The 24,079-nt window shown below is 44.8% G+C and overlaps 1 protein-coding gene across 2 annotated transcripts in view; it reads right to left on the bottom strand.

Annotated features, from left to right (window-relative positions):
* LOC139578532 (E3 ubiquitin-protein ligase SH3RF1-like) overlaps positions 1–23,827 on the bottom strand; it is a 51,950-nt gene extending 28,123 nt beyond the window's left edge. For both annotated transcript variants that reach the window (XR_011675570.1, XM_071406250.1), the window contains exons 1-2: positions 23,477–23,827; positions 21,885–22,408 (exon numbers count right to left, since the gene is read on the bottom strand). Coding sequence is in view for 1 of the 2 variants with exons in the window: in XM_071406250.1 (XP_071262351.1) it covers positions 21,885–22,259 (375 nt within the window). In the remaining variant the exon portion in view is untranslated. The remainder of the gene's footprint in view (positions 1–21,884; positions 22,409–23,476) is intronic.
* Between the last annotated feature and the right edge of the window lie 252 nt (positions 23,828–24,079).

The following is a 24,079-nucleotide window of genomic DNA, read 5'->3' as shown; positions in this document are numbered from 1 at the left end:
TCCAGGACTTTGCCTGTGCTTAGCTCTATTCCGTTTCTTTTTATCCTAAAAAAAAACCTCCCTTGCCCTTTGAAATTCACTGCTCGACTGAGGGACACTAAAGATAATTGTATGTGCGGGGTACATAGATAGTAGTCATATTTTTTTTTATCTTAAACACTATTATTGCAGACTGGGTCCATGCAACTTAAGAAATGTTTTACTCCTTGCCATAACAAAGGGGTTGAATACTTATTGACTCAAGACATCCCCGATTTTCATTTTTAATTCATTTGTAAAAAGAAATCTAAAAACAACAAATTCCACTTTGACATTATGGGTTATTGTGTGTAGGCCAGTGTCACAGCATCTAAATGTAATCAACTTTAAATTCAGGCTATAACAGCAAAACGTGGAAAAAGTCAAGGGGTGTGAATACTTTCTGAAAACACTCAAATCACTCAAATATTAGGGGGGGAAGGGGGGGGGGGGGGGGTCCTTCACGTCACTGGTTAGAAGACAACCTGCAGAACACAGTCAGCAACATTTTGGAATATTGCATTTTGATAAGTGGGTCACCAAAAGAGAAATGCAATACGTTTGTCAATCACTCCTATCGATTATCACACAGAAATCAATTGCGTGAGAGGGGGAGATGAGGTTGCGCATCCTGTTAATACTAACACAGCTCAAAAACCACACGGAATCTGGAAATAATGTGTGCGTCACTGGTTAGTGGACGATTTGTAGAAGACAGCCATCTGCATTTAAAAGTGTTTAATTTATATTCAGTGGGTCTCCAACGCCGTAAATGTAATGCTTCACCATCTGGCACTTCGACAGACGAATCTGGCTTTGGGGGATGTCAGGAGAACGCTACCATAGTGCCAACTGTAAAGTTTGGTGGAGGAATAATGACCTGGGGCTGGTTTTCATGGATTGGGCTAGGCCCCTTAGGGAAATGTCAACAGTGTGACATTCGAGATGATTCTGTGCTTCCAACTTTGTGGCAACTGTTTAGGGAAGGCCCTTTGTTTCAGCATGACAATCCCCCGTGCACAAAGCGAGGTCCATACAGAAATGGTTTGTCGAGATCGCTATGGAAGAACTTGAGTGGCCTGCACAGAGCCCTGACCTCAACCCCATCGAACATCTTTGGGATGAATTGTTATGCCGACTGCGAGCCGGGCCTAATCGCCCAACATCAGCGACCGACCTCACTAACGCTCGTGGCTGAATGAAAGTAAGTCCCCACAGCAATGTTCCAACATCTAGTGGAAAGCCTTCCCAGAAGAGTGGAGGCTGTTGTAGCAGCAAAGGGGGGGGCACCAACTCCATATTAATGCCCGTGATTTTTGAATGAGACGTTGGACGAGCAGGTGTCCACATACTTTGTCATGTAGTGTATGACATAGCCAATGACTATACACCGAGTATACCAAACATTAGGAACACCTTCCTAACATTGAGTTGCGTGCGTAAGCCCTGATCAGCATGTAAGTTATAGCCAGATGAGAGTTGGTCTCCAGCGCTAGCTAAGGCTACTTTTAAACCTGGAAAACACCATTTTCAACAGCGCATTTGAAGAAAAAAATGATTGCCTAGCAAATTACATTGGTTGTCACTCAACTAGTAAAGCCTAATATTGCGCAGGACACTTCAAACATTCGAATGCTGAAGGTGACAACCAGATGTGCCCGATCAGGAACAGGCCTTCCTCTCATTGGTCAGCGCGTGAGGCGGCACACAACTCGCAGTTTGACTATGCTACTAATACTGGGGTTGCTCGGCATGCAAAATTACTTGTAGATCAGTGACATGCTTAGTTCCACACTGAAGGAGAGGACACAGTTGTCACAAAATTTGATATTTTCAGAAGGTAGAAAGAAAGTAATGAGTAAGACATTTGTGAACTGGCGATTTGGGACTTAATAGATTTTCTGACAGATGCATGCTACATTTGGAGCGGTTTGGGCTCCTGCGGACCGATACACTCATATCTTAAACATTCGAACTGGGGACCGATGCGTATCGGTGGATCGTTAGATCCCTAGTGACAACGGTTGGTTGTCACTGTTATTTAAGTGATAGTTTGACTGTCATGTCCATGTATTGGTGTGGCCAGCAACTTTTATCCCTCTCCCCCGAATTATCGGTGCCATTTGAGAAAGAAAATGACAATTGCATTCTAAGTCCTGCAACCTCCAGCGTGGATGACAAAATCAACAGTACCAAAATAAAGATATTGCTCTGTTTAAGCAAATGATCATGTCATCTTGTTGACTAGACTTTTATACTAACATCACCCAATCGGAGGTAAAAACGATGTTTAATTCCCCCCAATTCAATGTGGTCAAAACACCAGCTTGTGTAATGTAGTAGCACATACTGTACACATCATGAAAGCAGCGGAATATACATGAATTAGATATGGCAAAACAATTAAATAGCTTAATTTCCTATCCTAAATGAAGGTAAGAATTGTTCAATAATCAGATATCTCACTAGTTTAACCACTTTTTTTTTTAATTAAAAAAAATGCTCCCAAGCACAATTTAACCAGGCACTCTAGACTGGATGGTCCATAGGGTATGTGCAGCAGGTTGAACGTTTGATGTCTCTAATCGGAGGTAAGAATGAGCAGATCAGTCCGGACACATGGAGAAAGCACGGATCAGGAGAAAAGATGAGTGGGTGATCCGTTAAACAGGACTCTGATAGAGGGCTAGTAAGTCTTAGCCATAAATAGACTTACTCGTCCTGTCTGAGTCCTCTAAAAGGTTATCCGAGTCCTGTAAAGGTTACCTCAGGAAGCCAGACAGATCGGAGTCTACCTCCAGCGCTCTCAGATGACCTCAAACAGGTCTGTTCATTGAGCAGCTAGCTAGCGTTACTGCTCCTACTGCCCCTGCACGGAACCAAGACAAAGACTAACTTCCAACCACTGGTTTCTATGGCAACTCGTCTCAGCAAGCCTTTTTGAGGGCTATTTATGGGCCTCTTTACAATGTAGTGAATCTTATGAAAGAGAGTCATTCAAAGTCAGAGGGGTATGCAGTTCCTGGGGGGCCTGGTGGGGCCAGGGGAGGGGCGTAGGGCAGTGCTGAAGTTAATGGACTATCACCTTCTCTAGAGGGGTAAAAGCTACAGTAACACACCATAGAGGAGTGAACAGATGGAGGTCTGGCTCACACATGAACAGAACATCTCACTAGTCCTCAACTCTACTACTGGCTCGGTGTACTGCACTAACGATCTTCCGGTTCCTCCTGCTATCCTAGTAGGTTTTTCCAAAAATGTGAATATTTGTAGTTACTTTTTAAGTTAATATATGCAGTCAACTTGTGCAACATGTTAAGATATGAAGCAGATTGCGTTCTTCACATTATGAAGCTTACCGTAGTTCCCCAGAACAGTTAAGCCAGTGTTTGTAAATAGCACAACGGGAGAAAGCGGGAGCTGGTGAGTCCACGAGTCTCTGTTGTGCATATGAGGTGATGAAGTCATACTTGTATGCCATTACTATTAAATGTTTGCCAACAGATATCTTATACCGGCTTTCTGCCATGTTTGAGAAGCTAAAGAGCTCTGGATGAGTTATTTTTTCCCTGTGCTTCCCACTAACGTTTTTCCCCTCTGTTCTTCCTCCTCTCCCCTCCGTGTACACATGCTGCTCTTCCGTCAGAAAAGCATGAATCACAACTTTGTGCAACTGAAAAATCTCACACTTTCGCTTGTAAATGTCCACACTCACCGAAAAATGACATTCAGTAGCTACTAGCTATGCCTGTACTACTTTATTAGCTGGAGTTGTCGGTCTTTGCAATTAGTATATGTTCATTTTTGTTAGTTAGCATTCAGCTATCGTCTATGCGAGTTCGCTATTACTTGTGTAATTTGGGGGTATTCTGGTAATAGAGGCCCAATGGGCTTACCTTGCATTTTTTGCCACCCCCTTGTGTGCTACACCAGCAATACCGTAAATCCCGGGATACCGCCCAAACCTCATCCCTAGGTCAGGTTACTAAAGGTCTTTCTCATCCAGACTAATGCACATACAAAGAGCCATTGCTTCCCTTCCCCTGAGTGTCAGTTATAAACACACACCTCAGGAGTAGCCACTCGATGACCCAAACAAATTTTCCCTTTACGGCCTGTTCACTGGGCTGCAGTGTGAGGGCTCCTGGGAATTGCAGTCCTTGGCTTTTTCTCCTGGAGTCTGGACAAAGCAAGGGCCCATGAGGCAGCCATGTGCAGGTCTAAACCAGGGACTAGGCTACATTCAGAATTCACTTTAAGAGAGGGGGGAAAAAATCCATAAAAAAATTCAACACAAGGAAGTACAACTAAGACGTTGCTGAGGCAGGAGCATTTAGTAGTAAGCTACAGATTAGTCATCAAAAAGAAACCAGTTTGCCAAGAAGGGGGTCTGGGTTTATGGAAGACCATACGGTTTTGATAAAGCTGTGAGCGGCTCTGTGTGTGTGTGTGTGTGTGTGTGTGTGTGTGTGTGTGTGTGTGTAGGTGCGATGCATTGTAGTGAAGTTGCCATCTTACATGAGCACGCGTGTGCATGGACCGTGTGAGTGCATGTGCGTGTCTAGCCTTTACCTGGCTGGTTGGCCCCATTCCAGCGGTGGAGGCTGGTTCTGGGTGGCTGGGGGAATCACATGGTCTGTCTGGCTAAAGCAGCAGAACTGAGAACAGAACCCTCTATGCCTGTGCCAGTTCATACACTGAGTGGGCTTAAAGACTCTCTCTCATAGGAAAGAGCCCACTCACATTACACAGGAGAAAGAGGGGGAGGGAGGAAGCATGATCAAAAGACAGAAGAGCGGGAGTAGAGGAAGGTGGGGGGGGGGGGGGGGGCGAGAAGAGACACTGAGAAAGGAGTGTCAGTGTGATGGTGATGCTTCTGACAGAACCTCCACTCCAACAGGAGCCAGAAACACACAGCGACACGTTGAGACGGGGCCCCAGCAGGCTTGTTGGCCAGGACTAATATAATGTAGCAGAAACAGCTGGGGGAGCCAGAAGGACAAGCAAACAGAAATCTGTTCACTTTATATCCCTGCCTGCAGTGAGGCGCGCAAGAGCAGTACACTACAAGTTCTCCCAGTAATTCACCAGGGATCTTCCACTGGGCCAGTTTGGCCACGCAAAGACCATGCAGTCACTAAAAGCAATGAATCAAAAACTCCTCCACTTTTATCTGTCTATTTTCCTCTTCTCCCAGTCCATCTTGCTCTGGCTGAGGCATGTTAAACGGGCTGCGTCGTGCTGCTCCAGGCTGAAGGAGAGGAGGCTGGGATTTTGTGTTTGGTGAGTAGAGGAGCAGGCTTTAAGAGCGGCCCCGAGAGGCTCAACATCCGCACATTAACTCCTCTCTCAAGTTCACATCTCCCCTCTCTGAAGGGCTTGTTTTCTGCTCAGCCTCCCTCTCGTTCACCATTTCTCCCACAGATGTCAGCCTTTGGGCCCACTCTGGAACCACAGAGTTTAGAGGGAAGTCAGCGTTAAAATCTCATGTTTCCATCCATGAGTTTTCTGCCTATTCAGGGGAAAATGCAAGAGAGAACATAGGAATCTTCAATCTCCTAATCGAGAATGAGCTCTGACAGAGGCTTTAGAATAAATAAAGTGAGATTGGGACTAACTCAGAGATTACTTTACGAAATGTCATAGTTATCGGTGTATCTAGTGCCGCTCGGTGTGAGCTGAATACTAAGTGCCTCTTCAGAACTCTCCACTACCGCTCAGCTCCTAGAAGGAAGCGGGTGCAGCATGGTTGTCGGTAGGCTTTTGTTCCAGTCAAGTCAATCAGTTAAACTGAGGCAGAGCCAGCTGTTCCTGTCCTGCTGAGTCAGACTGGACTGATTTGGCCTTGGCCGTGGTAGTGGCACTGGGAGGGTTAATTGTTTAAAAGAGGACTGGATCATCTGCTAGGCAGACAGCAGCACCGCAGGACCTGAATTAGCAGCGTTTAGACAAGAGGAACACACCAACAGAGTTGAAACTACACAGTCAATTTACATGGGCTGTGATTGGGCCCTGATGGGCCTTGACCAATGGCCAGTGTTAAGACTTTAGGTTGTGGGTTGATCCTGGCAGTTTCAGACCACTGGCCTTTAGGCCTGAGCTTGGCCTTTCGGGCCTCAGACCTGTGGGCATCAGCCTTTGGGGACAGAAAGGAAACAGTGGGCAGCTAAACGGTTGTTTGCATTGGCTGGTATTTGGACATCTCTACAGTGGACAAACAAAGCAGTTCGGCAAAGGACCAGTATACAAATGCTGCATCTGTTCCCCCTTTCAAAGACCATCACAGCTATGTCCATCATTCACCATTCTGTGAGAAAGCGCACGTTTGTGTGTGTGTAATCCAGTATGGGAGTGTGTTGTGTGCAGTGTTCTCCCAAAACACCCACAGCTTAGATCGAACAGCTAGCATTTCTTCTCCTCTGATGAATGCTGGCAGAGCTCTAGAGCCACGGAGCTAGAGAGAGCCAGGGACAACGGACTGGCTGCTCTACGCTCGTTTTCCCCCCCATATTTTGGCAGACCTGAGCTAGACCAGTAGAGTCAGCCCGTTATGAACTCCACCAGCTTATGCAACCCCTTACTAGACCTGACCCCTGTCCTGTCTACCAAGACCTTGACTGAGTCTCTGCACCTGAAGCAACACATCGAATCACAGCTACGTAAGCAAAACAAATAAAATGGTTTTGTTTGTCTGTACAAACAGAACTCAGAGGCCAGAGCAGCTGGACTTCATCAGCTTATCAGACTGAGGGTGTCAGGGCAGACTAATAACAGGCAGGCAGGGGCTTATGTTCTGGTCTGCCTGGTGGTGAGAAGGGAAGGGACTGGGAGGGAGGAAAGAGCTTATGGGAGGGAGGGGCTGTGTGTTTCTGGCTCCAGAGGACAGGCTGTGAGATACAGTAGGAGCTAACGAGGGACGCACACTGCCATTATCAGCAGCTCAGAGCCCAGCTCACACAATATCAATACACCTGGACTGTGACAGACTCCAACACTGTTTGCCACTGTGCACTGACCGCATCTGCATGGTTACAGAGCCGAGACACCTGGGTCTCACTGCGCCTGTGTGGGTGTGATTTTATATCAGCCATGAGTGCACCCCAATGACGACATTCAAATCCACTGGATCAGTGTGGGAGTCACCCAGATAAACAAACTAAAACAGACATGCTTGTCTCCGAGGCTCCCGAAGTAGGTCGGTCAGCCCGCCAGGGAGGAAGACGTGCGTGACATTACTTAGGTGTGCCCAGGTAGATTGTTTCTAGTCAGGGTGGCGGGAGAGAGCAAGAGAGAGGAGAGAGCGTGTGTGAAAACAGAATAACCAACAAGTAGAGCCTTCCCTCGGTCCTCAACAGCGCTCCTCTTTTCTATTCAAACCAACTTGAATAATTAAATCACACACTGTCAGCAGGAGGCCCCACACATGAAGAGTGAGAACACTTGATATCTCCTTCACTGCCTCCCTCACACGGGATGTCCACACACACACTCCGTGGCTCTGTGTGAAATAGATTCAGTATCGAAGAATCATACAACTGTAGTGGTATGTGCTGAGAGAACTGGTGGGAGGTGATCAAATGATGCAACAATTGGCTGATGAAGAGCAGCTGAGAGATCCACTGGTTTCCATTCACAGCGGTATCCAATGGTATCCCCTCTCTCCATACTCAGAACACTGGGACTGGATGTGAATAAATACAATCTATTCTAGGAGACACAAGTCATCAGTAACAAGTATCAGACAGGCCAAGGGTCAGCGCTCCAGTGGGACCAGCAGAGGAACAGTCTGGTAAAGTTAAAACATACTGCAGCGGGTGTGTGTGTGACAAGGCGCCGAAAGGAGACAGGTCAGAGGTTAAGAGAGTAGCCTTCTAAATTACACATTCCCCTTCGCCAACATCAACCTGAAACCCAGAGCTCCCACCAGCAGCAGCTTCATAGGGCCCTCTCGATCACTCAATCACCGCTTCAGTAACAAACAATATACACTGACCATTATACCCACTTCTAACAATCTCCCATACACACAGTTTCCCAGGCTCTTTAGCTCTGTGCTTCTCACCAAGGGCTTTGATTCCTGACCCTCAGAAGAGAAGTGTTTCTATGGCCACCCACCCACAGACAGACAGAGAGAGAGAAAGGGGAGAGAGGTGGCTGTACTGTAATCCCATATCTATAGTCCTTGTTATAGCCCATATACATAATCATCCATAATCACCCATAAGCACATCAAGCCCCACCACATCCCCTGGTCTCAGTGCCTGGCTGGCTCCCCCGTGCCCCTCTGATGGGGAGAGGGATGTCACTCAGGGGACAAATGCAGATTAACTGTGCCCCTGGGCCCCATAGCACAAACTGGTAACTTTATCGGCACACTGCAGATAAACAAACACAGGGCTCTGATTTCCCTTGCAAGAAGGAAAGGGATCTGAAAGGAGAGTCAGAGAAAAGTGAGTGGAGGGGGTAGAGGAAGCCTGCATGTGTGGCTGCCTTCCTTCTAGGGCTGGGCGATATAATCCAATTCATTTGAATGCATGTTTTGCTCGATATTCCAAATGCCTGTAACGAGTGGGTGTCTTTTTGGTCTCGTCTCTTTCACTCTTCTGTGCAGTGCGCACCTTCCCATCTACACCAGAGATGTGTAATGACAAGATGCACGTCTCCACCCTAACAATGGGAGTGGGAGTCGTTGTTCCAAAGGCGGGCGACAAGTTTAGGTCCAAAATAAGCCCATAGAAACACATCAGGCTTATTTGGGACTGTTTTTAGCGCAATTGAAACCTCTCGCATGGCCTCTTCCTCTATGGTTTAGACACACACCAAGCCCCTCCCTCTGACACTCAAGTCAACAAAGTTGAGAGATCACATATTCCTCTGACAAGCGGTTTCAACTCACTACTTGCATTTGAGGTTTGGTCCAACAGAATGGGACACATGGAGACATTATTTTACTGTAATAGAGGAGAACATAACCTTTCTAACGATACCCTTTTCATGTCTCAACTATTCAAAATTGCGAGCAGAGCAGACACTACTAAAACGTGTGTACCAATTAACATAGATTCTGGGAAATGAATGCTCAGTTCGACCGGTGCGCCATTGCGGCACCGCGAGTAGCATTTTAACCAAATACTGTTATACTAGCTGTCTAGTCTTTTATAAAATGTGCAGTAAGCATAAAACAATTACATAAGGAATAGGAAACTCGTTCTCATTCTGAGAAATAAGGTAGATCACTTGATTTCATCATCTGAATAAAGTGGACAGGTTAGCATGCTGTTCAAACAGTTGGAGATGGACAGAAGGGTGTGTTGATAACAATTCAACTGTTCTACCTTGTTAGCTAGCAAGTAGACCCAAGTTGACTAAACTTGAAAAATAAAGAATGCCTGCCTACTTCCTCACTAGCTCGTGCTTAAGAGATTGTTTATGAGACCGGTGTTAATTTTCTATAAAGACTGCTACAAGAAGTTAATCATTATTAGTGAATGTGCATTATGCATGGTTCTGGTTACATTTTTAACAAAAAATGAATTTTAAATAGACAGACTTGAGAGATCAGTGATTGCAAAAGAAAAGCAGGTTGGACTATTTTGATAATCATTATTGGGTATTATGGTTGTGGAAGGCTTATATTTAGCCTAGGTATATCTTCACAAGCCCTGAATTTATCCGATTACTGCTGACTGGTCGAGATATCGTGAATCGCCCATAGGTTTGAAAGGAAATGAGTTATGATTTGCAGGCCATATCACCCAGCTCTACCTCCTTCCTATCTCTCCTTTCCAGAAGATGGACCACACATCTGTATGCAAAACCTCGAAGGTGAGGCACACACACCTTCCACAGTGGGAGTAATGGGCAAGGGGTCAGAGGTCAATCAACTGAAAAAGAAACTCCCACCAAATCATGACTCAGCCCTGGGGATGGGAACTGGACACTTAACATGACGGCCAGCAAATGGTCAACCGATCACAGACCAATAACACCACAAGGTCAGAGGTCAAGCTGCTCTGTTAAAGCTGTGGAGTTACAGGGCCAGAGGGACTAGAGGAATTGAGATGGCGCACCACTATGTGATTGATTTCAAACATCTGACACACAGTCAAACATTCATTTCACTGACTAACCGACCAAAGTTCAGGGTGAATATGGGGTTATGATCCACTAGGGTTGCAAAATCCCGGGAACTTTCAACAAATTCCCTGGTTTTCTCAAATCCTGCTTTAAGATTTCACAGTAGGCTTGGACGATTTATACCATACACGTATATAACGTATACCTCAGAGAGGGGTTGTTGGGGGCACCCGGGGGCTGCTGTGCCACTGCTTTTAACTATAAGAAATCTAAGAAGTACCAAATAAATGATATCCAGCTCAGGGCTCCAGCTTTGCATTTGGTTTGCTAACTTGCTAATTAAGTGGCTAGATGTCAATACCAAGCTTCTTGGTTACAGCAGAGACATTCTAGTTGGAGTACAAGTCTCTTTCGCTAACATTCCACTCCTTGCCACTTCTTGTCATTGCCAAAGACAGGCCTTTCTGCCATCTTCAAAAATGTATTATATCATTAATGAGAGAGGAGAACCGAGGAGTTGATCCTGATTCGATTTAACCCTCACAGCCATCCTCCAATCACAGCAGAACACGTTGGTATCCAGTTGCTAAGCAACCGTTTGTTTGTCCAGACGAAACCAGTCTGCACAAAGTTGCTAGCTCACATGCTGCAAATCCCAATCACAGAACCTCTGCTTTGATTTTAAGCCTCACAATACAACAACGTGCCTAGTTAGCTGCACGTTGAGACTGCCGAAAGGCCAGACTCTTTGGCAATGAGATTGGGTGGCAAGGAGCGGAATGTTAGCCAAGACTGGTACCCAGACTAGAGATATATATATATATATATATATATATATATATATATATATATATATATATCGCCCCTCGTGGGCACTTCTGGTAATACCGTATACCCTGGTATGGTACAGAAATGGTATGAAAATCTGGATACCGCCCAACTCCAATTCCCAGAATCAATTTCTGGACAACCAGGGAATTTCTTGAAAGTTCCCGGAACTTTGCAACCCTATGATCAACCCAAGGCTGCATAGCCAGGCGCCTGCTGTTGTGTGTTTGAGACACTTGCGCCATGAGTTTGTTAGTATATAAAAATCAGGAAGTCTCTGTGGCTGGACCACACACACAGTCACTCTGGAGACCCAGTAGATGGAAGACAGAGTTTGGTTGGTCATCACAGGTGTGTGTCAGCACTGCATTAAAATAGAGGTCAGACAACAACCCCCCCCCCCCCAACCTCATGCTGACAGAGCTGTTGGGGGTATGGGGCGCATGTGGATGGGGGCCTGGGGGGCATGTGGAGGGGGGCCTGGGGTTGGCAAATGCTGAGTTTAGGCCACCCAGAGTCTAGTGCTTACACAGAGACCAACATTCCTACCACACCTTCACAGACAACAGAACAAATACATACACACTGAATTGTGACTGTTTACAGTCTATAAAATTACACAGTTGTTTTAGTAACGCCAATGATTACAAGAAAAATGTCCCTTTAAGCCTTACATTACATAATGAAAGTAAAGATGGCCGACTCATCCCCCCCATGAATATGAGAGTGTCAGTCTGTCAGGACAGGAGGCAGATGCTGCAGGTGACTCTGCCCTGGGGGCAACAGCTGCTCTGGCGCCTGCCTCCCATTCTGCCCGCCCGCCTCCCAGTCTGCCCGCCCGCCTCCCTTCCCGCCTGCCCCCCCTCCCTGTCTGCCCCCCCTCCCCATCTGCCCGCCTGCCTGATTCTCAACACACACTGCTAAAGCCATATTAATGTACAGCCACCGTATATCATACCAGAGCATAACCTAAAGTTCAAACAGTTACCAAACTTCACTAGACAGACACAGAAAACCACACACACGAACAACAAGCACAAAAGCAGAAGCTGAGTGTGTGAGCTTGCCGTTTGGACGAGACCAGACAGGCCCAGTGTTTAGGAAAACAGAGATGTTGACCACCTGTGGCATTCCATACACACACTAAGCTCTGTCTGAACACACGCACAGCTTCTCAGGTCTGTCTGGGGAGGCAGATAAAAAGATCAGACATACATTAACACAGACACACCGTTCTGTCCGGGGAGACAGACCTACATACACCTTACATTTCTGAGCTGAAAACATTCTTTGAATGATGTAAAGAGGAGAAGAGAGATAGGCAATGTGAGAAAAATGAGGAGGAAGGAGAGAGAAAGACAGAGGGAAAAGTATAGGGCCTGTTCATCTGTTCCCAGTGGAGGTGTAAGTATGCGTTTGCCAGTGTGTGGGCAGAGTGAGGGTGTAATGAGGTGGTTCCATCACACAGGCCGAAGTGAGCCAGACAGCCAGCAGAAAACACCGCCAACAACAATATGACGTCATCAAAGAGGGCCAGCAGCAGCAGGACTCAGACGCAAGGAGGAGCACTGGAATTGAATGAGACACTTATACCAGGACAAAACAGTAAACAACATTATTCCTCACTATAAAAAAAAAAAACAAGTACAAAACAAAAAGATAAAAAGCACTTATAAGCACTGACTGTTCAAAACTCGTTCACTCATGGCTCCCTCGTCTCTCTGCAGCAGACATATAGTGAGCAATATGTTTGGAACATCAAATCGCAATAGAGAATGGCAATACAGTAGAATTGTGAGAATCGTAATACATATCGTATCGGCACCTAACTAACGTGATAATAGGTCTCCGGCAATTACAAGCCCTAGAAAGAGAGGGAAGCAGCCATGAGTTCTACTAACGCATCATTACTACAGAGGAAACAACGGCCTAATTCTAGCCCCGAGCTTCAGCTAGACAGGAGAGGATACTGCTGCATCTCTCCCCTCAACGCACACACGCTAGCGTGCCCACACGACAGGAGGTCCAGCTCACACAACTCTCCTCCGGCGTCGTTAAATCAACATTTGCCGTCGAGCAGGATGTCAGACAACCTCCTCTACAAAATGTACGCGCTGGGTTTCACACAAAGCTAACGTCCCATCAAAAGTGGCAATGTGATAATGACACCAGCTGTGGAACAATTTCAGATACACTGATTCATTCTACTAAATCAGTTTTCAGTTTGAAGACACTTGGCCAATCGTCCACACATCTATAGCAATCCATTGCTGACAAAATATTATGTTTTAAAACCAGCCTAAGCTTTCAGTAGAATAACAATTTCTCTAAGACTAAAATGCAAATGAAAGACATCCAGGGGGAGGGACCTCTCCCCCTCTGTGTTAATGAGCAGGTTATTTTAATCCGTCTCTGCTGGCTCCGACCCCACACAGCCACGACCCCTGAGCCTGACCCCTGACTTCCACTTACAACGGCTTTTACCCACATCACATGATAATGATCATCTCATCCAAACCTGTGGGAGGATGGAAAACTACTGTGTTGTTCTAGTATGACTCAACAACAAAGCCAGGAGGACAGAACATCCCAGTAATCGGAGAGCCATAGAGCTAACCTGACTCATCAGTGATGAGGTCCCCTCCACAGTCACACAGCCTTTCCCTGAGGCTGCCTGCTCAACTCCTTTATTCCCCATTATTCAGAGACATGCCAGGGCCACGGTGTCACACCACTGGTGACTTCTGTTACATTGTGACAGGCCAGGGTCAAGGAAGGGGAGGGACCATTGACCCTTTTACAATTAACACCTTTCCCATAGCATTCCTTCCTTACCCTTTGTCTGCCACTGGCAGCACCCCCCCCCAAAAAACACAGCCCCCTCTCCCCAAGTCCCTCCTGACACCCATGTCAGTCAGTCAGATCAGAGGAGAGCAGAAACAAAACCCTGTTATGCATCTGTCGGTCAGGCTCCACCCTCTCTCCCCTCAAGTCCATTCTCTGGGCCAGATAATAATTAGAGGGGCAGGCAGGGCTGGACAGGAGCGCCAAGCTGAAGGGGCCAGTTCAAAGAACGAGAGACGCACAACAACTGAAGGAGAGACTGAGGACAACAGGAGAGAGGGAGTCCGTGTGGGGTGATGGAGGACTGAGTCCAATAGGAGAGAGGGAGTCAGTGTGGGGTGATGGAGGACTGAGTCCAATAGGAGAGAGGGAGCGAGGTAGTCAGTGTGGTGTTGTGGAGGACTGAGTCCAATAGGAGAGAGGGAGTCAGTGTGGGGTGATGGAGGACTGAGTCCAATAGGAGAGAGGGAGTCAGTGTGGGGTGATGGAGGACTGAGTCCAATAGGAGAGAGGGAGTCAGTGTGGGGTGATGGAGGACTGAGTCCAATAGGAGAGAGGGAGTCAGTGTGGTGTGGTGGAGGACTGAGTTCAATATGAGGAGAACCAAGTGGGGGCAGCGAGGCGAAGGGTCCCTGAGGAGTCGACCAGCACTCCTTGACTCACTGGGCAGGGAGGGAGGGAGGGATAAAACTGTTCTAGCACCCAGCCAGGCTTTGATCTGTGCCTTTCATGTTTTGACATATTCCACCTGCATTACCCTCCCCTCTCCCATTCAGCTCTCTCTCTCTCTCTCTCTCTCTACAGTAAGATGCCTTGGGAGAGAGCAGAACAGACTTCACAAAGACAACATGCTACAGCAGAGAAATGATGCTGAACGTGCTTTGAAGACACTTGGTAATACGCACATTGCCTTCGGAAAGTTCAGACCCCTTGACTTTAAAACATTTTTTTTTGTTACAGCCTTATTCTAAAATTGATTAAATAAAAAATAAATCCTCAGCAATCTACACACAATACCCCATAATGACAAAGCAAAACAGAAATACCTTATTTACATAAGATTTGCTATGAGACTTGAAATTGAGTTCAGGTGCATCCTGTTTCCATTGATCATCCTTGAGATGTTTCTACAACTTGATTGGAGTTTACCTGTGGTAAATTCAATTGATTGGACATGATTTGGAAAGGCACACACCTGTCTATATAAGGTCCCACATTTGACAGTGCATGTCTGAGCAAAAACCAAGCCATGAAGTCAAAGGAATTGTCCGTAGAGCTCCGAGACAGGATTGTGTCGAGGCACAGATCTGGAGAGGGGTACCAACCAAATGGAAGAAGATTGGAACCACCAAGACTCTTCCTAGAGCTGCCCGCCCGGTCAAACTAAGCAGTAGGGGGAGAAGGGCCTTGGTCAGGGAGGTGACCAAGAACCCGATGGTCACGTTGACAGAGTTCCTCTGTGGAGATGGGAGAACCTTCCAGAAGGACAAACATCTCTGCAGCACTCCACCAATCAGGCCAAAATGGTAGAGGGGCCAGACAGAAGACACTCAGTAAAAGGTATATGACAGCCCACTTGGAGTTTGCCAAAAGGCACCTAAAGAATCTCAGACCATGAGAAACAAGATTCTCTGGTCTGATGAAACCAAGATTGAACACTTTGGCCTGAATGCCAAGGGTCATGTCTGGAGGAAGCCTGGCACCATCCCTATTGTGAAGCATGGTGGTGGCAGAATTATGCTGTGGGGATGTCTTCCAGCGGTAGGGACTGGGAGACTAGTCAGGATTGAGGCAAAGATTAACAGAGAAAAGTACAGAGAGATCCTTGATGAGAACATGCTCCAGAGCTCTCAGGACCTCAGACTGGGGCGAACATTCACCTTCCAACAGGACAACAACCCTAAGCACACAGCCAAGACAATGCAGGTGGGGCTTCGGGACAAGTCTCAATGTCCTTGAGTGGCCCAACCAAAACACCAACTCAAACAGCCCTGGAGAGACCTGAAAATAGCTGTGCAGCAACGCTCCCCATCCAACCTGACAGAGCTTGAAAGGATCTGCAGAGACAAATGGGAGAAACTCCCCAAATACAGGTGTGCCAAGCTTGTAGCGTCATACCCAAGAAGACTCGAGGCTGTAATCACTGCCAAAGGTGCTTCAACACAATACTGAGTAAAGGGTCTGAATACTTATGTAATAAAGTATTAGCAAACATTTGAAAGAACCTGTTTTTACTTTGCTATTATGTGGTATTGTGTGTAGCTTGATGGGGGGGGGGGGAAACAAATTTAAATCAATTTTAGAACAAGGCTATAACCTTACCAAAATGTGGAAAAAGCGAAGGAGTCTGGATAATTTCCCAGTATTGTGTAGTGTGTGGGTGTGCGTGCGTGCGTTCATGCGTTACGCGGTTGTTTAGGCTAAACATGATAGCTCAGGGCATTGCGAGTTCCATCCCCTTACTGAGGGGATCATATAAACCTCAAAAGGACCATATAATGGAGCAGTCACAAGTATGACTAGCTCTTATCTCCAATAAACAGGCTTTTCAAAAGAGGGAAGTTCCAACAGGCCCAGCTTGAAATGGGCTGACTTTTGAAGTGATACTACAGTAAATGAGGCAGCTCAACCAGCATTAGGTAGTTTCACCCAGCGGAGATGGGATCTCTATACCTGAACGGTTAAAACAGACACAGTAACAACATTCCACTGACTACATACAACCTGTCCATTGACCCAGCTTCTTCACTGAGTATTATTGAATGAGGTACAATACACCAAACACAACTTGTCAATACCTAAATACTGAGTGAAGCCAGCTCATACAATACCTAGGCTAAACATTACAGATTGTCTGTTACAGTACATGCAGTAATCTTATGTTGCATCACTGGTAGGCCATTTCATATGACATGAGTGATAGAATGCCGTGCCAGTAAGCATTGTACTTAACATTTTCCCAGATTATTCCATTTAAAAAGAAAATAATGCTAGTTCTTGTTGGCGGGTGAGAAAGAGCAGATGCCATGACAACTAGAGCACCTTCAGAAAGTATTCATACCCCTTGACTTATTCCACATTTTGTTGTGTTACAGCCGGAGTTCAAAATTTAAATAGATTTCTTTCCCACAACACCCCATAATGACAAAGTGAAAACTTTTGCAAATGTATCTCATTTATACTTGTATTCACACCCGAGACAATACTTTGTAGAAGCACCTTCGGCGACGATTACAGCTGTGAGTCTTTCTGGGTAAGTCCCTAAGAGCTTTCCACACCTGGATTGTGCAACATTAGCCTATTACAAAAAAAGTTCATACCCACAAAAAATATTATTTCTCTCAAATTTGTTTACATCCCTGTAATGAGCATTTCTCATTTGCCAAGATAATCCATCCACTTGACAGGTTTGGCATATCAAGAAGTGGATTAAATGATCATTACACAGGTGCATCTTGTGCTGGGGACAATAAAAGGATACTAAAATGTGCAGTTTTGTCATACAACAATGCCACAGATGTCTCAAGTTGAGAGTGCAATTGGCATGCTGACTGCAGAAATGTCCACCAGAGCAGTTGCCAGAGAATTTAATGTTAATTTATCTACCATAAGCCTACAACGTTGTTTTAGAGAATTTGGCAGTACGTCCAACTGGCCTCACAATCGCAGACCACGTGTATAGCGTTGTGTGGGCGAGTGGTTTGCTGATGTCAACGGTGTGAACAGAGTGCCCCATGGTGGCAGTGGGGTTATGGTATGGGCAGGCATAAGCTAAGGACAACAAACACAACTGCTTTTTATCAGTGGCTATTTGAATGCACAGAGATACCGTGACGAGATGCTGAGGCCCATTGTCGTGCCATTCATCCGCACCCATCACCTCATGTTTCAACATGATAATGCACAGCCCCATGTTGCAAGGATCTGTACACAATTCCTGGAAGATGAAAATGTTCCAATTATTCCATGGCCTGCACCAGACATGTCACCCGTTGAGCATGTTTGGGATGCTCTGGATCGACAAGTACAACAGAATGTTCCAGTTCCCACCAATATCCAGCAACTTTGTATAGCCATTAAAGAGCGGGACAACATTCCACAGGCCACAATCAACAGCCAACTATGCGAAGGAGACGTGTCACGCTGCATGAGAAAAATGGTGGTCACACCAGATACCGACTGGTTTTCTGACACATGCCCCTACCTTTTTTTAATTAAAAGTATCTGTGACCAACAATCTATAGATTAGGGCCTAATTAAATGTATTTCAATTGACCAATTTCCTTATATGAACTGTAACAGTAAAATCTTTGAAATTGTTGCATGTTGCATTTATATTTTTGGTCAGTATAGATTTAAGTCAAAACAATAACTCAGCCACTCATGAACATTCACTCTCTTCTTGGTAAGCAAATCCAGTGTAGATTGTGTTTTAGGTTATTTTTATGCTGAAAGGTGAATTCCTCTCCCAGTGTCTGGTGGAATGCAGAGTGAACCAGATTTTCCTCTAGGATTTTGCCTGTGCTTAGCTCCATTACGTTTATTTTTTTATCCTGAAAAAAAAATCCCATTACAAGCATACCCATAACATTATGCAGCCACCACTATGCTTGAAAATATGAAGAGTGGTACTCAGTAATGTAGTGTGTTGGAATTACCCCAAACAAACACTGTAATCAGAACAAAAACTGTACAGGCTTCTTTTTCCTCTGTCAATTAGGTCAGTATTCTGGAGTAACTACAATGGTGTTGATCCATCCTCAGTTTTTCCATCACAGCCGTTAAACTATGTGACTGTTTTAAAGTCACCATTGGCCTCGAGGTGAAATCCCTCGGCAGTTTCCTTCCTCTCTGGCAACTGAGTTAGGAAGGATGCCTGTATCTTTGTAGTGACTGGGTTTATTGATACACCATCCAAAGTGTAATTAATAACTTCACCATGCTCAAAGGGATATTCAATGTTTGCCTTTTTCTTTACCCATCTACCAATAGGTGCCCTTCTATGGAAGGCATTGGAAAACCCACCTGGTCTATGTGGTTGAAATGCACTGCTCGACTGAAGGACCTTACAGATAATTGTATGTGTGGGGTACAGAGATGAGGTAGTCATAAAATATACAAAACATTCACAGAGAGTGAGTCCATGCAACTTATGTGACTTGTTAAGCAAATGTTTACTCCTGAACTTATTTATGCTTGCCATAACAACGGGGTTGAATACTTGACATCTCAGCTTTTCATTTGTAAAAATTGCAAAAAACACAATTCCACTTTGTCACTTGCCTACACACTACCCCATAATGTCAATCTAAATGTATCCATTTCAAATTCAGGCTGTAACACAACAAAATGTGGAAAAAGTCAAGGGGTGTGAATACCTTCTGAAGGCACCATCTGAAAAGAACATCATGGACTGGTTTCATGCTACATATGATCCCAAATATCCACCTAACATAACCAAACACGTCAACCAGTCTTCTCCCTGTGACTCCTAAGGATAAGAACGAAGAACATAATTCTGCTTACTCTTGTCAGTGGAGAATAGTGGTCGACCGATTAAAATCGGAGTGGCCGATTAATTAGGGCCGATTTCAAGTTTACATAACAATCGGAAATCGGTATTTTTGGACACCGATTTTTTTTACGCCTTTATTTAACTGGGCAAGTCAGTTAAGAACACATTCTTATTTTCAATGACGGCCTAGGAACGGTGAGTTAACTGCCTTGTTCATGGGCAGAACGACAGATTTTTACCTTGTCAGCTAGGGGATTCAATCTTGCAACCATACGGTTAACTAGTCCAACGCTCTAACCACCTGCTTTACATTGCACTCCACGAGGAGCCTGCCTGTTATGCGTATGCAGTAAGAAGCCAAGGTAAGTTGCTAGCTAGCATTAAACCTTTCTTATAAAAAACAATCAATCAATCAATTATAATCACTAGTTAACTACACACGGTTGATGATATTACTAGTTTATCTAGCGTGTCCTGCGTTGCATATAATCGATGCGGTGCGCATTCGCGAAACAGGACTGTCGTTGCTCCAACGTGTACCTAACCATAAACAGCAATGCCTTTCTTAAAATCAATACACAAGTACATATTTTTAAACCTGCATATTTAGTTAATATTGCCTGCTAACATGAATTTCTTTTAAATAGGAAAATTGTGTCACTTCTCTTGCAACAGAGTCAGGGTATATGCAGCAGTTTGGGCCGCCTGGCTCGTTGCGAACTGTGTGAAGACTATTTCTTCCTAACAAAGACAACCACCTTCGCCAAACAGGGGATGATTTAACAAAGGCGCATTTGCGAAAAAAGCACAATCGTTGCACGACTGTACTTAACCATAAACATCAATGCCTTTCTTAAAATCAATACACAGAAGTATATATTTTTAAACCTGCATATTTAGCTAAAAGAAATCCAGGTTAGCAGGCAATATTAACCAGGTGAAATTGTGTCACTTCTCTTGAGTTCATTGCACGCAGAGTCAGGGTACATGCAACAGTTTGGGCCGCCTGCCTCGTTGCGAATTAATTTGCCAGAATTTTACGTAATTATGACATAACATTGAAGGGTGTGCAATGTAACAGGAATATTTAGACTTATGGATGCCACCCGTTAGATAAAATATGGAACGGTTCCGTATTTCACTGAAAGAATAAACGATTTGTTTTCGAGATTATAGTTTCCAGATTTGACCATATTAATGACCTAAGGCTCGTATTTCTGTGTGTTATGTTATAATTAAGTCTATGATTTGATATTTGATAGAGCAGTCTGAGCGGTGGTAGGCAGCAGCAGGCTCGTAAGCATTCATTCAAACAGCACTTTCGTGCGTTTTGCCAGCAGCTCTTCGCAACGCTTCAAGCATTGCGGTGTTTATGACTTCAAGCCTATCAACTCCTGAGATTAGGCTGGTGTAACCGATGTGAAATGGCTAGCTAGTTAGCAGGGTGCGCACTAATAGCGTTTCAAACATCACTCGCTCTGCGACTTGGAGTAGTTGTTCCCCTTGCTCTGCATGGGTAACGCTGCTTCGAGGGTGGCTGTTGTCGATGTGTCCCTGGTTCGAGCCCAGGTAGGAACGAGGAGAGGGACGGAAGCTATACTGTTACACTGGCAATACTAAAGTGCCTATAAGAACATCCAATAGTCAAAGGTATATGAAATACAAATCGTATAGAGAGAAATAGTCCTATAATAACTACAACCTAAAACTTCTTACCTGGGAATATTGAAGACTCATGTTAAAAGGAACCACCAGCTTTCATATGTTCTCATGTTCTGAGCAAGGAACTTAAACGTTAGCTTTCTTACATGGCACATATTGCACGTTTACTTTCTTCTCCAACACTTTGTTTTTGCATCATTTAAACCAAATTGAACATGTTTCATTATTTATTTGAGGCTTAATATAATACATCAATAAAATCAATTAAGTTAAAATAAGTGTTCATTCAGTATTGTTGTAATTGTCATTATTACAAATAAAAAACTTTATTTATTTTATATATTTTTAAAAATCGGTATCGGTGTTGAAAAATCATAATCGGTTGACCTCTAGTGGAGACGGTTTCTCTCAGCTGCATAACTTGGCCTTCAGAGCACCAAGCTGGTTGTCGGAGAGCTAATAGGATTCTAGCACTTACCTCTGGCTCTGCATCACCCCTGATGACTATCTCTCTGTGCTGCACAGTAACTGTCAGTCCTAACAAACACCTGCATCACCTTCATTCCAAAACCCTCACAACAACATGGACCTGACACACATATGTTCCAATCTAACGAATGGTTCAACAACAGTTCAATATGAACCTCATGACACTATTGTATTTAGCAGCCAGGAGGACGGAAACATTTGTTGGCTCAACTGTCATCTGCTCAGTAGTCCCTGTTGTATTCAGCACTGGGCTGTTAGTCAGCTGGCCAGCTGTAGGATCACTATGATAACTGTTCATCTGGGCCAAAGATTAGAGCCAGTAATGCAACATGCTGCTATTTAATCCCTGCAGATTTGCTCTGATTTGTTTCAGCCCTGGCTCAAACTATGAGAAACCACATACATGCTCACTCATCCATATTTAACAACCCCCTGAAAGTGGACTACTTACCCTCACTGGGGTGCTCTTTGCCTGGCCTCTCTGGGGCTGTGCTCCTGGAGCGCCTGAGTCTCTGGGCCCGTTGCCCTGCATCCTGACTCCAGCTGTGCCGTTGGTGCAGACTCCAGCTACAGGGCCCGCCCTGCGGGGTCTCTGTTTGATGCCATCCAACAGCCGAACCAGGAGGATATTGCTGGGCAGCTCGTCCACAGCACACTCCACCAGCGTACGGCACTCTGGGCATCGCAGCTCTGCCCGGGAGCTCAGGATGCCCTGAAGGCAGCGCCTGCAGAATGTGTGCTGGCAAGGGAGGACCTTGGCTGTGGCATCCAGCCGCTCCAAACACACTGGGCATTCCAGCAAGTCCAACAGCACTGATTCATCCATGCTTTCTGCCTCCACCTCTGAGCTTTGCTTCTACTTCAGTGGGACAAGCATGATGGTAGTGTTGGTTAGGGGTTGTGTTTAGGAAGCCATTTCGTACTGAATGTCACGTCACTCCCATGCCGCAGCTATGGCCATAGCGCCTGCAGCAGCTGTAGTATGGGGGTAAATCCTTTGTTATTCCACATATAAAAAGATTACATGGCAACAGTCTGATTCCTGCATATAACGGGGTGCTATTATGCTAGGTATTGCTACTATAATGTACGGAATGTAGCAAAGTTCAAGACTGTTACATTCCAAAGTTCTCTGTCATCATGCCAGTCACATCCAAAGGTAAAAGAAACACAGAATGACTTCACCTCGTCTACTAAAGTGGTATAGATACGTTCGATCGCCTTCTCCCCATTTATACCAGTCAATATATCCTGATAAAATATTTTTCACAACAAAACATTTACCGTTTGTTGACTGGAGAACGCAACATAAAATATTAATTTGGGAGAATGTAATTTAATTCACAGACGTGCATTATTAGATTAAAGACCATTTGAAACCCTGGCAAGAGATGTTGACACGTTCTAGCGGTAGGATTACATACACTACAACCGCGCAAAACTCAAAACTTGTGTGCATTTCTGTGTCCGGGAGGAAAGCGTATCTGTGCCAATGAATGTTATAAGAAAGAGCTGTGATGTTACATTCAGGGATTATGGCCAAACTACATAGGTACAATTGAAAGAAATATAACGACCTTGTGCGACACAATACGACCACTTCGTAGAACGCAAGATTTGGGATCAGAATGGTTACGTTATGAAAAGAACGTTCACAACAAATGCCTTTTAGAAAATAAGAAAAACAACAATTTCTTGCGTAACTTTGCTACAATGTCACACAGTACGAAATAGACATTAGTTAAAGCCACAACTAGCTAAGTGTTGGTCATAAGAAAAAAGTTAAGTGCGTCCCATAGGAATATGTATGATAACCGAGGTTAGCTTGTTCGCTACTTGTCTGGCTAGCTAGGTTAGTTTGTTGAGAAACAACAGTGTCAAAACGAGGGAGGGATTTTAAAGTTAGTTGTAGCTGTGTGATTACTAGTTATTAGTGTGTAAACCAATACAAATGATTAAATAATGCCATTGAATCACCTACCATTTTGTGTATTATATGTTTGAAGTTAGAAAAACAATCGCCCTTGAAAACATAAATCTTACCTCAAAGTCGGGCCTCTTCCACCTCTCCTTTCCAAACAATTTCTCTCTCCGACTTGGATAGCGAATGAGCGATTTGGGAAATAGCCTATTTGGCGGGTAATATAGTTTTCACCCTCTATTCTGCCCCACGGAGAGAAAATCTTTACACGACATTTTATTCTGCACTGTCCTAGTCCAAGAGAGCATGTATCTAAACCGGGAAATTCACGGTTTTGGAAAGACCGACGGGAGTAACAAACTCCAGCTGCCGTATCCGATTCCGAACCCCATGATGAATTAGATTGATTCTATGGAAGACGCCGAAGCTACTTCACCGAGGCGGGAGGGCGTGATGGGATGTCAGTCAATATGTAAGAGATAGTCTATTTCACACATACTCAAAATATGTTTAACAATACTCCCTGTGATATTATTTATTCAATTCATGAAACAATTTACATTTCATCGATAATTCATCCTGATTGGCTACTGTATTTGAAACCCCTAGCGGACAACCCTTCTTTGTAATACTGTTAGATTGTTATGGACGCCCGCAACAATAATAAGCCCTATGGTAGACGGTAGTAGTAGTAAAACCTTCCCATGGAAGAGAATCATGTATTT

This window comes from Salvelinus alpinus, chromosome 6 (genome assembly GCF_045679555.1).
Source record: "Salvelinus alpinus chromosome 6, SLU_Salpinus.1, whole genome shotgun sequence".
Taxonomy (NCBI): Eukaryota; Metazoa; Chordata; class Actinopteri; order Salmoniformes; family Salmonidae; genus Salvelinus; species Salvelinus alpinus.
This window is presented reverse-complemented; position numbering and strand designations above follow the sequence as displayed.